The sequence below is a fragment of the Manacus candei genome, unplaced genomic scaffold (assembly GCF_025592945.1).
Source record: "Manacus candei isolate 608988 ecotype Guabito, Panama unplaced genomic scaffold, ASM2559294v1 h1tg000009l, whole genome shotgun sequence".
In the NCBI taxonomy this organism is placed as follows: domain Eukaryota; kingdom Metazoa; phylum Chordata; class Aves; order Passeriformes; family Pipridae; genus Manacus; species Manacus candei.
The window spans coordinates 3802451-3815974 of record NW_026138057.1 but is presented as its reverse complement, the minus strand read 5'-3'; the positions used below and the strand labels follow the sequence as shown (position 1 = coordinate 3815974).

General features: G+C 55.6%; 1 protein-coding gene across 2 annotated transcripts; it reads right to left on the bottom strand.

Moving 5' to 3' along the window:
• Window positions 1-1607: 1607 nt before the first annotated feature.
• Window positions 1608-12257, bottom strand: ZFP91 (ZFP91 zinc finger protein, atypical E3 ubiquitin ligase). Of its 2 annotated transcripts, none has more exons than XM_051777011.1 (11): window positions 11893-12257; window positions 11221-11246; window positions 6998-7213; window positions 6752-6788; window positions 6206-6298; window positions 5748-5870; window positions 4193-4243; window positions 3522-3600; window positions 3213-3327; window positions 2578-2677; window positions 1608-2234 (listed from the first exon to the last, which is right to left on the bottom strand). In XM_051777011.1, the coding sequence occupies exons 1-11, from the start codon at window positions 12240-12242 to the stop codon at window positions 1721-1723; spliced, it is 1704 nt and encodes a 567-aa protein (XP_051632971.1). In that variant the 5' UTR covers window positions 12243-12257; the 3' UTR covers window positions 1608-1720. The 2 variants fall into 2 exon arrangements, with proteins under 2 accessions (XP_051632971.1, XP_051632972.1); XM_051777012.1 differs by having other exon boundaries at window positions 6206-6295.
• Between the last annotated feature and the right edge of the window lie 1267 nt (window positions 12258-13524).

Genomic DNA, 13524 nt, shown 5'->3' with positions numbered 1-13524 from the left:
TACCCGGTTTTGCCAAGCTGCTGTGTGCTACAGACTAACTCAGCTGATCTTGTGCTCGGACGAGACACTTCAGCTCTGCTCCCAATCACAGAAACCCAACCAAAAAAAAAAACAACAAGCAAACAAACAAAAAGTCAGGTTATTCTTCACCTCTTCCAAAACCACTACGAATTCAAGGCCACTGAATCTCCACACAAAGTCTCAGAGAAGAGCAAAAAAAAAAAATCCAAGTCTCCATAGCAGACACCTCTTATCCTATGTAAACTTTTCCAAGGGCTCAGAGCTGCCCTAACTACACCGGCAGGCAACACCTGGCCTGCCACATTTCAGGGACAGCAGGGGTGTCTGTGCAGAAGAGAGAACCTTTGAGAACACGGCTACACAACACCCTCCCCCACAATGGGGGCAGGGAGAGAAGCTGACAGCCCCTTAGTCCCACGTCAATCTATTGCCTTGGATAAACAAGCCTGAGAAAACCATATCCAGTCCCTGCTCCTGTGCCTTTGTCTAGACCTGGAAAGGAGAGGCAGAGTCGGATGAGGAGCACCACATCCCCCCAGCAGCAAGCAGCTCACGACTGTCCCAGGCCACGAGAACAAGTTCCTGGCCAACAACATCCTTCCCCGAAAGGCTGCAAAGCATTTAATGCAAGGAGCTCACCCGGAGCCGGGAGGGAGGGAGACGACAGCCAGCTGTTCCATCACTCACCTCATCCTCCTGCTAACACGCTGCTGCAGAGACTCCCACTGCATACAGGGCTCTTCTCCAGGGGCTCTCCCTCCTCTACTCTGGAAAAGCTGCGAGACACATCTGACTCCAGAGCGCTGCCCAGTCGCTCTCCCAGCTGCTGTTACAATGGCACACCGTGCTCCCTGCACCGGAGCCTACTGGGAAACAGCCTGAACCCCTTCCACGCCCACCCCCTAAGAACAGAACTAAAAAATACCGACCCTTTTTTAATCAATAAATAAGGAATCTTGTTACCACAACACAAAAACGAAGCATGTTCAAAGTGCAAATTACTGTCGTCAAACTGGGATGCTCCTCCTTGCCTCTCCCACGCAGGGCTCCTGTAGCCCCCGGGCCTCTCCGAGCAAACATGATCTACGAGCCAGGGCGTTCCCTCCACTTCCTGCCAGGGTTGGAGCAGGGGAGCGCGGTGGGTGGGAGCGGGACGTGCTCTGCTTCACAGCTCACCCTGCCGAGGGGCTAAAGTGCCAAACTCCCAGCCCCGGGAGGAAGGAGGACACTGCAAGGACCAGAGTGCAGCGGTGCATAGAAGTCGGGACCAGGGGCAGAGGGAGTCCTAAGAAACTTCTCCAGAGCACGTCCAATGCTTTTTTTTTTTTTTTTTTAAGTTTGCCAGTGGGGCCACGTCAAGGAGCCAGAAAGGCATCTATCTGCTTTGGGGTAGAGCGAAGGGTTTCGGCAGTGCCCCCTCCCTTGGAGAAATCCGTCGCTCAGTCCAACTTGCTCTGGTAATGGCAGCACGTGCCCCTTTCCACAAAGGGGCCGTGGGAGAGAGAGAAGTGGTTGGGAGAAAGAGGACGTTCTGTGATCCACGCTGGAGGGGAGCAGACCCTTCAGTTATTTACTAGTATTGTAAGTTTTGTTTAACTTTCCTCTCTTTCAGTAAGTGCCTCCTCTTTTTTTTTTTTTTTTTTTTTCCTTTTAAATACAGAGTCCCAACTGTCCCAGCACCCAGGTGCTCCCCCTGCCACTAGGGTCCACCAGTGGAGTCTGAATCTTCGATGAGCACCTCCGTGCTGGCTCCCAGGATCTCCGTGTTCATGACCAGCCCCTCCGGGTTCGCGCTGCTGCCGCTGCCCACGAAGAGTTTGCCGTCGGCCACCAGGCTCACGCGCTCTGCCCCGCCACAGTAGGGCTTTGGCATCCCCTCGGGGCTCAGCAGCAGGCAATCTGCTGGGGGGGCACTGCCCAGGGGGTCCGGGAGCAGCGGGAGGCCCTGGCCGTCGGTGGGCGGCGCGATGGCCTCGGGATTGGTGCCCAGGATGTCGGTGCTGGTGATCAGGGCACCCGCGTTGGCAGCCAGCGCTTCGGCTATGAGCACTTCGGGGTGGCTCTTGGCTTTGTGGGCCACGACGCTGTCCTTCTTCTCAAACTTCTTGCCGCAAATGTTGCAGGAGAACTGGTAGAAGGAGTCCGCGTCGTGCTTCTTCATGTGCCAGTTGAGGGACGCCTTCTGCCGGCAGGTGAACCCACAGATCTCACACCTGGGAGCAGAGAAGGGGGAGGTCACAACAAAGGGACGTCCCCACACACTCGTGGGGACAGCAGCAGCAAGGAGGCAGCCCAGGGAAACAAGCAGGGGCTCACTAATGTCACTGCAGCTCCGGTTAGGGCTTTATTTGCTGAGGGCTTACAATCCCAGCTCTGCCCCGAGGAGCAGGTGAGACAAGGGGCAGCTCAACACCGTGTGTGTTTAGAGAGCTGGGACACCAGCAACAGGCTCCAGCCCTGACTTTAGAGCTGCCCCTGCTCTGGGTGCAGCCCCAGAACGGGTGTGTCAGGGGTCCCTCGGGGCAGGAGGGCAAGGCACAGGCAGAGGGTACTCACTGCAAGGGCTTCTCTCCCGTGTGGATCATCCTGTGCACCGCCAGGTTGTGGGAGCTCTTGAACGCCCGGGCGCAGTACTCACAGATGTAATCCCTTTGATCTGAAAGGCAACAGCAGTTGCAGCACTGCTCTCCCACAGACCTGCTCCCTTTCCCAGCTCCCACGTGGTGCAGGTAAAGCTGCCTGAGAAGGAGCAGAACTAGGAGTTCTGGGAGGCCAGCAGGCACAGCCAAGGAGAAGCCCCACAAGGCAGCGCAGCAGCTGATCTGGAGAGGCCAGCCATGATTAAGACTCTTCTGAGAGCTACTTATCCACTCTGACCAACACTGAAGGACTGGCAAATTAGGATAAAGCAGACTTTATCTGTAGAGTCTTTATATGCAGATGTTTATTCCTCTACAGAACCCCTGAGTGATACTTGCCAGGAGGAGAATTAAAAGCCTCTATAGTCTTACTTCTTTCACTTCCTCAAAAGATGATAATCCAGAAGACAGTAATACCCTGCTGCTCCTGCAAATCTATGCCACCTGACTTGGCTTCACTCTCCCCAGAAATCCTAGAGGCTTTTCCTTTTCCCCCCTCTCTGTTCACTGACCTGAGGAGGTGTTTTGTACCCATCTCCCACCGCCCTGTACCTGTGTGATGTTTGGCATGTCGCAGGAGCTGCTTCTGGAGTCGGAAGAGCCGACCACAGGAGGGGTGAGGACACACATATTTCTTCTTCAGCAAGTGCTGGTACTTTATGTGATGCTGAAAAGGAAGAGTGAAAGTTTGCAGAGTCTCTGAGAGAAGAGCTGAGACACAGCCATCCCAGACGGCCCCTCAGCAAAAGCAGACACAGCGCCAAGGAGGAGTGTCAGTGCAGTGGAGGCTTCACTGCCTGTTCCCAACAGCCCTTCCCTGCCCTCACATGTGCCATACAGGACGGGAAAAGCTCCACCAACCTGCAGGTACCGGGGGTGAGCCAGGACCGTGCCACATCCTTCCATCTCACAGCGCACGTACTGGATCGGGGGCTTCTTCCTGGGAAGTCGGCAAGGAAAGGGGCAGAGTGGTTGGCTGCTTCTGTGATTGAGTGATTCTACAGATAAAGACTCTCTACAGATTCGATACAGAATCATATGAACTCCAGAATTCTGTTTCTGTGAGGGGTAGAGATTGGCTGATGCCCCTGATGCCACGGCAGCAGCACAACAAAGCACAGCTCAGTGAAATGAGAGCCAAGAATTACTGCTCCAATACTGTCAGGGCTGGGACAGAGCCTCTGCCCAAGTGCCACCTCCACTCCTGCCACTTACTTGAGGGCTCTCCCTAGAGCTGGGAAAACCCCAGGAGACCCAGATTTCCCAGAACTTTACTGCTGGGCAATGCCAGGGTAGGGATCAACTGAGAAGTGGGGAGGGGGTTGGTTCAGCTGGAAGAAATCAAACCCACACCTACAGGGGGAAGGAAAAGAGGGGAGGGAAGACAAGGCACGCTATTTTTGGGGTTTACTCTCTTCAAGGCAGATTTCTGGACTGTGCAAGAGAGATGGCTTTGGGACAATCCCCATCTGTGTGCAGGACACAAGGGAAGCAAGTCTGTAGAACAGAACTGGGCGGAGGGGATCACTTACCTTCTCTTGGGCAGTCTTGGGCTCTTGTCATCTTTTCTCCTCCTTCCCCTCCTGTAACAGGGATACAGAAACAGAACTGAGAGAAGGTTCCTTACATTAGCAGTGGGCAGAGACTTCGAAGTTTACGCTGTATTGCCTCACTAACTGTAAGATCTAGAAAAAAAAACTGAGTGCAAGTTGGAAACAGATTCAGAGGAAGGAGAATTCTAGAGAAATAAATGCTTCATGTGGTTTGCTCTCTCAACCCTTCCCGTTTCCTAACGTATTTCTTATAAACATGTAATGGTGCCAACATAGTCCAGAACCTGCAGTGCATCCTATTCCCTCTGCTCTGCTGGAGAACATTCCATACCATGGGAAAACACCAACCTGCATGATCAGGAAGAACGGGATTAATGATCCAGCAGCTATTTTACAGGTCTCTGACAGCAGCTTATACACCTGTCAAGGTAAAAATCTAGACTCTGTCTGAGCAGACCTGTGCTTACATGCAAACTGCAGCCTCCTAAGCCACAGCTTGATCCCACTGCTGCAGAGGTACTTGGAGCAGATTGATGGAAGTATTTTCTAGACTCTACTGAGACATCTTTATTGATGGCAAGCCCATGCCAGGAACCTGCTGAACAGGCACTCAGCATTCAAGCCAAGCCCTCAGAAGAGGCACAGGTTTTATTACACACAAAAGCGGTGTCTGATCCAAACAACAAAACCTCAAGGCACAAAAAGCGATCTCCAACAGACAGAAATGTTCTCAAAATACCAGCCTGCTCACTCCTCTCTGCTGTGAAGCAGCAGCAGCTTAGGAACAACAAGAGAAGCAGCACCAGCAGCATGTGGCCCCACGAGGCAGGTCAGCAGAGGGAGCCCCAGCTGCTCCAACCTCTCAGAGAGGTACAAAAGCAGCGCCTTTTTCTTTCTTTTTCTCCCTCACACCATCCCAAAGAATGGTTTGGACAGACACATAAAGCAATCTCCCTCCTCTGACAGGAGGAAAGCTGCAACGCTGAGTCCCGGCGACAGCACACCCAAAGGTGTCGAGACTCTGGGGAGCAAAACACAGTAAACTTCTTGGTTTACTCCTCCAAAGAGAGGGGGAACCTAAGTGGGTTTCCTGAGCTCTGGGATAGTCCCACATGTACAAAGAGGACGCTTACCACACAGGTACATCCAAGGTATTCCTGTGTCTGCCCCACAACACACGGCAGGAACGCTGCCCTCTCACACTGGATTTCTAACACTGATCCACTTCAGGCATCACAACAAAACCCGTTGTAAGGGTGCCCTGAAGAGTTTCCCGCTGTGTGGTCACACCCACGGAGGCTGATTAACCACAGGATGAAGAAAAACCCCTCAACTTAAACTAAACCTAAGTCCCAACTCTGATTTTTCTAACACAGGCGAGATGTGAGGAAGCAGAACAAACAGTGCTGCCCCATCAGCTCTCAGGCCCAGAGGAGGAGGAGTGGGGGAACCAGCAACAAAACACTGCTGTACACTAGCAAGAATGCAAAATAAACAACACACACTGTCAGGTGTAACTGCACAGTTTACTCACTTCCTTGGCGGTTCTTCATCTTCCTGAAACTCATTCTCTTCTTTCACTTCCACTTTAATCTCTTTCTGCCTTTCTTTTTCCTCCTTCCCCTTGTTAGTTTTTCTCCTTTGCTTTGGTGCTTCCCTACAAAGACACAAACACAACATATTACTCCAATGCTCTTCCCGCTGCCTGCTTTCCACAAAGACTTGAGCAAAAACTGGATGGAAGCTCAGGCCTATTTCTCAAGTCTCACTTCTAAGCGGAAGCATGAACAAGGATTAAGGAAAAACCTGGCAGACAGCAAGGCTCTAAAGGCTTTAGTCCCTGAGAGAAGAACAGTCCTGGTTATTCTACTATTTAGAACCATTCCCCCTGAGCAACCTGCTCAGGTGCTTTGGGGCATAGTAAGTTCATCCAGCTAAGATGTCCATTTTTTTTTTGGTCTAAACCCCCAGTAAGTACAAAATCCAATATACTTCTCTAGGTGGGGCTTGTAGGTTTCATCTCTGGGATCATCTTTGAAGGGAACTTCTTCCTCACTGATGAGCATCTCCTCATCATCATCACTGCTGGGAGAAAAGGAGAAGAGAGGACTTTGGCAGCACCGGCTTAACCACTACTGCAGAGTACCCGTGCACCAGCCCCCAGGATGGGAAAGACACTACTCCACAGCACTTCCTCATCCAGCATGACTGGGGAAAGCCTGCACCGACCAAGGAGCATGATGGCAACCAAAACAGGCCAGGCAGAGCAGCGTCCTCTTCTGAACCCACCCACCTACGGCATCTGCTCCTACGGGAATAAAAGTGGAATGCCCACATCCAATCTCACTGTCCATTCCTCCACAGTATCTCCTGAGCCCTGCAGCCCACACTGCAAATGCAAAGGCCCAGGGTGGAACGAGACAGAGCTGCTGCCTGTCCCACAGAACATTTCACACAGGCATTTGTTTTCAAACAACTCAGCCCCCTGTTGCGAGACACCGAATCGGAAGAAACACCGCAGAGTCAAGAGCGTCCTACCTGACTCCAGCTGGAGACTGATGCTCTTCTGTGACCTCTGAAAGGAAAAGTCACCATTAGGTTTCAGCGTGTGCTCGCTGCAGTGAGCTCATCTGTCTCACGACACCGCCGTCGCCATTCAGAGCCAGGAGTGCTGCTGGCAGAAGGCACCCGTGACCAAGCAGCACTGCACCTGCACCAGCCACAGCCAGCTCCCTCCAGAGGCTCCCCGCGCCTGCCTGGCCCCCAGCACTCGGTGCCACGTACCGTACTCCAGCTGGTCCGTGTTCGGCTCGGACTTGCAGACGAGCTGCAGGGAGCCAGTCTTGGATCTGGAGGCGCGGGAGTTCTCCGTGTCCCGCTGCCGGGCCACCGTGGCCGACCTGCTGCTGCGCCAGCTCCGGCTGGGCCGGGCCGTGCCCACGGGAGAGCCATGGCTGAGGGCGCTGGAAACCTCCTCCTCTTCCTTCTCTTCTTTGGGATCTGAAACAGCCGTTGCAACCTCTTTCATAATAATAAAAGAAGCCTAAACCCCACCATTAAATCACACTCCTCGCTTCCGCGCAAACCCGCTCGCGCCTCTCGCAGACATGGAGGGCAGGTCCTCCAGGCCCCCACTTCAAACTGTCCCAAGTATAACCAACTAAAACTCTCTATGTAAAGGCAGCAGGAGTGTTTAAAACTGTCTACTAATATTTGAAAGCAGCTTGTATTGCCCTCGGATAAAGGCCTGCAAGACGATGATTTGCTGGCTCTGAGCTCTACAAAAGAGATGCTCGCAAACCTCAGCGAGTGCTTTGTGAAAGGCCAGCTTCGTGTGAAAGGTCATGCTTGGAGAATCCCCCAAACACGGAATTGTACACCTGGTAATGACCCTGAGGAATCTGAGCTGGATGTTTCTGGTCCTGTGCAGAGCAAAAAGCATCACAGACGCTGCTACCCTGAGGCCTTTGCACTCCTTTTTAGCTTGTACAGGTGGTTTCCTTTTTAGCTGATGGCTGGTCTCCAAATATGTTTTGGCAAGATAACAGAACTGCCTGAAATGTCTATGTGAACAAGTTAATCCCTTAAAAAGTAAAATTCCCAAGTACAGTTCACTCGATCTCAGTTTTTGGTGCTTGCTGTGACATTGGGCCCTTACAAATTCAAATGCCTTTAGAAACGTCACAAATCGTCACAGACTGGTTTGGGTTAGAAGGGACCTTAAAGCTCATCTCATTCCATCCCCTGCCACGGGCAGGGACACCTCCCACCATCCCAGGTTGCTCCAAGCCCTGTCCAACGTGGCCTTGAACACTCCCAGGGATGGGGCAGCCACGGCTTCTCTGGGCAACCTGTGCCAGGGCCTCCCCAGTAAAAACTGCTCTCCATCCCCGTTCTCAGCCCTAATGGTGAACATCTCAGGTTTTACCCAAAGGCACTTGAAACCAGTTTTTCCTTCCTACTTCTGCTTCACCACCTCTGTCTAACAGATCCAGGGCATTTTTACATGCTGAGAACACCCAAGTGCCTCCAAACCCCCATCGTTAGGAGATACAGCAAACATTTTCTCTGCAGCAGAACTCAGGAGAGCGATACAGAGCTAATAGTTAAAAACCCTTTTAATTCTAGACTCTCCCAACATGGTCACTGGTCCCCATCCAAGGGTCAGAGCTGCACCAGGAAACTTGTGTCTGTCAAGGGTTCAGCTGCAGGAGCAGCTGCCATCAGCACTCACCAAGGTTTTGCCCAAAATCTGAGATTGCAAAAGGGAAGTCCCACATTTGTAATGATTTTTTTTCTCTTTCCCACACCTAAACTTCCTTTTCTCCTTCACAAAAGCAGATTTCTGATGAATCCAGCCTGCCCCTCAAAAAACGACGATGACGACGACAACAAAATAATCCAACAACCAAACCAAACTAAAGGGGGAAAAAACAACCCCTTGCCCAACACAAGTGCTCTACACACAACCCTGTCTGTACCATGTCATGGAGAAGGATGTGAGCTCTGCTGGAATCAGCCCCCAGCCCACGCTGTGCAAAACCTTTGGATTTGAGAAGGGACTTCCAAGGAGGTGACACTCGGTGCACATGGCACTGATCTCTTCTGTAAATAAAAGCTTCATGTGGCCCTTTCCACTCAACACTCCCTCTGGAACAGCAACACAGCCCGTTGCCCCAGCTGCTTGGAAGATTTCCTTCCAGCTCCTAAAGGTGGTTATGGAACAGTAGAGGGAAAATCTCAGAAAAACATGGATGGAGTCAGAAGCTGGTTTGGGTGTAAGATCGGATTGGAGAAGCAGGTTCTGTTCAACTGCCAACAAAGAGTCACAGAGAATTTTCAGTCCAGTGATGGAAGGACATTAAGTATATCCATCAACTCCGTATTCCAGTAATTACAACCATTCAGGCCTAACTAAAATCAAAATTTATTTCCACAAGAATACAGAGCGCTGTGGGAAGTCGAATGTGAACTGTACTACACAGTGAATCTGCCTGTAAGCTGAGATTAAATGTTCTACTTATGCAACCAATATTTCTACAGACACATGTTGGGAAATCCTGTCACTCCATGACTAAGCAGATGACAGGGAATACTGTCAAGGTCCAAGAAGCCTGGCTCTGCACAGAGGGAAAACTCTGGAACACAGTTCCACTGTCACAGCATCCCGGACACCATCAACAGCACCCATCACCCCGAGCTTTCCTCACCAATATCAGCTGGGGATTTTCCTTCAAAACGTTATCCCAAACACCAGGCAACAACATCTGCTGAACAAACCCTGGCACAGCCTGTTTTCCATTCTTCCCATGGCTATGCAGGACCTGTCACCAGGTGCACCCCCTTTGTCCTCCCTGCCAAGGCTCAGTTCTGGCTGAGCTCAGGCCAACCAAATATTTCAAACTGGAGTTAGTATTTGGTAGTAAAGGTTAACAGTGTAACACAAATAGTCACCATGAGAAATCAATTCCATGTCAGAACTCATGCCAGGGAACACCAGCACGAAATTCCAAGCCTTCACCAGAACCACTCAGCTCCCAAACCCAACTCCATCCAGGGTGAAAGGACAGATGGGATTTTGCCTTCCAGATTTACAGGGCACTACTGGCTGCTAAAAATCCCTGTTGTGCAAGGAAAGCTGCTGTTTGCTCACACCTAGTCAGGCTCCTGCTAAAGGCTAAGGGGGGGAGCAGGGGGGAGTCTCCTCTCCTGCTCCTGCACCATCTGCCCAAATTTTTTGTACATCTTCCCCGCACAAGGCACTCCAAGGGCTCCATCCAGTGAGCAGCCAGGGCACAGAAGTGCAGCTTCCTCACTTCTAAAGACTTAAAAAAAAACCCAAAACAAACAAGCAACAACCCAAGCCCCACCAAGGCAGATTTCCTCTGGCCCAGAAGCTGTCAGCACTTCTCGGCGCCAATTTCCACGCAAACGTTCCATCCTTTTGGCTGCAAAATCTAACTGAGGGGGGAAAAAAGAGCCCCAGAAATTTAACAAACTCCTTTTCCACTCTCACGTTCAAGCACGGCTGAAAAATCTCCGAGCCCAAGTTAAAGGCTAGTAGGTCCTGAGTACAGAGAGCCCACAAACTCTGGAATTTCACACCGACAACTGCCATTTCCTAACACGTCCTAGGAAACGGGGCAAAACCGGAGTGTTGTGCCTGTTTTCTACCACTACCACGCAAATATTTCTGCTTAAAGGTACCCAAAACACCGAGCTTCACCATTATAACATCAACACTCCACACATATTAAGCTTTCCTACACGTTTCAGCAACTTTGCTTTGAGGGCAGCCTCTGAGACACAGCTGCCTGCAAACCAACCCGGGCGGCTCCAGCAGGAAGGGGAATTCATTTGCACAGGTGTGTGACCTCCTTTCCTCACAGTTCCCATCACAATCCTCTGGTGCCAGATCAAAACCAACACCACACAAAGCCCTGTACTTGGAGCTGTTTCAGGAGCTATCAGCAAAGCCCACAAACTTTTTTTTTTGGTTTTGTTTTTCCAACAAGAAGCTGTTAAAGAGATGCGACAAAGTTCACAGTTTGCACCAGAAAACAAAAATTCTGTTCCAGGTCTCAGCTCCCCATAGTTGAGGCTTTTGTGTTCAGACCCCTTAAGCCACTGTCTCCCCAAATTCTGAAGAATTTTCTCCTTCACCCCTGAAGAAACGAGCGTAAAAAAATCCACGATCCACTGAGAGTTAGAAAAGAACAAGTATAAATAGCTGAATACTGTCATTTCCACACGGCTCTGGAGGACCTACACCTGTACTCCATGAGCTCAGAACAGAAGAGAGCCTAGGATTTGCCTGCTTCTTGGGACTGCTGTGCAACAAGAGCTGTCAAACCACCGGGCACATCATCTGGCACCAAAACATTCTTTAAAAGGAAGACCTAAGACATATCTGGTTAACTCAGGGGGACAAGACAGACATCTGGCTCCGGGAGAGCCCAGACTTCCTGGATGGAAGAGACAGCAGGAGTGAGTAATTCAGCTCTTACCTTTACCAGCTGCTTTATCTGCACACCTGAAAAAAAACACAAAACCAAGTATAAGAGACAGATTCTGCGGCACAGGGGCAGAAACAAGGAACTACACGACACGCCGATGAGCTCCCCAGATTCCCAGTGCCTCGCCCTGGGATCGCTGCTTTCACTCCCTCGTGCCAAGGTGGATTATTCCAGCGGCAGGGAGCTGAGGGGAACTCCAGGAACATGCAGCAGCAAAGGGCCAGCCCTGCCCACCGTAGTTACGCCCGAGCCAGAGGGATTTTGTGCTTGGGACAGGGCAGAGCAGCTGCACTCCCAAAGGCTCCACGCGTGCACGTGGCCGGGGTCCCGCTCCGCGCCGAAGCTGCAGGGGGAGTAACATCCTCCCCCGGGAATCTGGATCCCGCCGCCCCCCTCCCCGAGAAGGACGGGGCCAAACCGCGCTGGCTCCGCGGGGCCCCGGGACAGCGGCCGCGGCGCAGCCGGCGGCTCCCGGGACGCGGCGCTTCCTGGGAAGGGACCGGCGGCGCCGGAACAAAGGGGCGGCGGCGCGGGGCGTCCCGCGCCCGGAGGCGGCCCCGGGGCCCGGGTGCGATGCCGCCGGATCGCCCGCAGAGCCCCCCACGCCCGGCCCCGGCCGCGACCCCGAAGAGGTACGGGCCCAGCGGCGCCGCAGGGACTCACCCGGCCCGAGGGCCCTTCCTGGCCGCGGGCGGCGTCTCGGTGGCGGGCTGCTCGGCGGCGGGCCGCGCCCCGGGGCTGCTCCGCCGGCGCCGGGGGTACTCGGCCTTACGGCGGCGGGACGCGGCGGCAGCGGCGGCGGCTCCCCCCGCGGCCGAGGTGGCGGCGGCGGCGCGTCCGCGCTCCCGGCCGCCTCTCAGCACCCGACTGCCGCCGGACTCCTCCCCCTGCTCGGCGGGCGGCGGTCGGCGGCGGCCCGAGGCGGGCGGCCTGTCAGCGGCGGGCGGTGGCGCCGGGGCGGGCGGCGGCGGCTCGGCGGCGGCGCCCCCCGGCTGCTCGGTGCCCGCCGGCATCGGGGCGGCGGCGGCGGGGCCGGGACGGCCGCGCTCCTCCCTCGGCGGGACGGGCCCGCCCCCGCCGCCCGCGCCCAATCAGCACCCGCCGCCCGCCTTCACGCGCTGCCCCGGCGCGCCGCCGGCGCCCGCACCCGCCAATCGGCGGGCGGGACGCGAGGGACGGCCCCGCCCCTAACCCCGCGAGACCCGCCTCCCCCCCGCGCCCGCCGCGCTCCCGCCTTCCCCCGCCACTCGCGCGCCGCCCCGGCCAATGGGCGGCCCGGCAGGGGCGGGGCCCCGCCCCCTACGGAGCGGCCGCGCGGCCAACCAGCGCGCGGCTTCCGCGCGCGCGCCCCGGCCGTCCCCCGCCCCCCGCGCAGGCGCCGCCGCGGCCGCCGCGCTCGCGCTCCCGCTCCCCCCCCGGGCCGGCCCCGCTCGGCGCCCACTCGAGCGCGGCCCCCGCCGCCCGCCGCCCCGGCTCGGCCCCCGGCCGACGCCCGGCCCCCGGCACCGCCGGGCTCCCTACCGCCGCCGCTGTGTGCGCCCCTCCGCCTGCCCCCGGGGGGCCCCCTTCGCCCCGCGGGCGAGGCCCGGCAGGGGGAAAGCCGTTCGCCGCCCCGGCCCCGCGCGGCCGCTCCGTGCGGCGGGGCTGCGGCGCCGCCCGCGGTGCCGGCGGGGCCTGGCGGCGGGGCCGCTTTTTGGCTGCCGCTTCTCCTTTAAGAAAAAAAAAAAACGCCCCGTCGGGCGGCGGGTGAAAGTCGGTGACAAAATGGCGGCCGGCGCAGGGGGGCGGGGCCCGGGCCGCGCGGCCCGCCCACTTCCGTCCCGGCGCGGCGCACGCGCGGGGCCTGCCGGGAGCTGTAGTTCCGCCTGGGGCGGGGGAGGCACCGCCTCCCGGTGGCGCTGCACCTTCCCGGTTCGCATTCCCGGTTCCCGTCACCTGCCCCGAACGGCCCCTGGGCAGCACCCCCGGGATCGGCTCCGCGGCAGGACCCGGCCCTGCGTTCTGCAAAGCCTGTGTTCCTCCCCAAAGGAACCCCGTGATGCGGTTCCGCGTCCCGGTCCCCGCTCTGTGCCCGGTGCCGGGAGCGGGGTCCCGGTCCAAGCAGCCTCAGTGTCCAGGTGTGCCCTGGGACCTGGAGCGATCCCTCGTGTGCGCCCTTGATCCCCCGGGCCGGGAGCCGCGCGTGGGGTTGGGCAGGGGTTTGTGCCGCGGTTCCTCGGGAATGGGTGGCTTGGCCGACCTTACCCACATTTTACACATCTGACTCACATTCTAGGACAGGAGAACAAAGGGTGA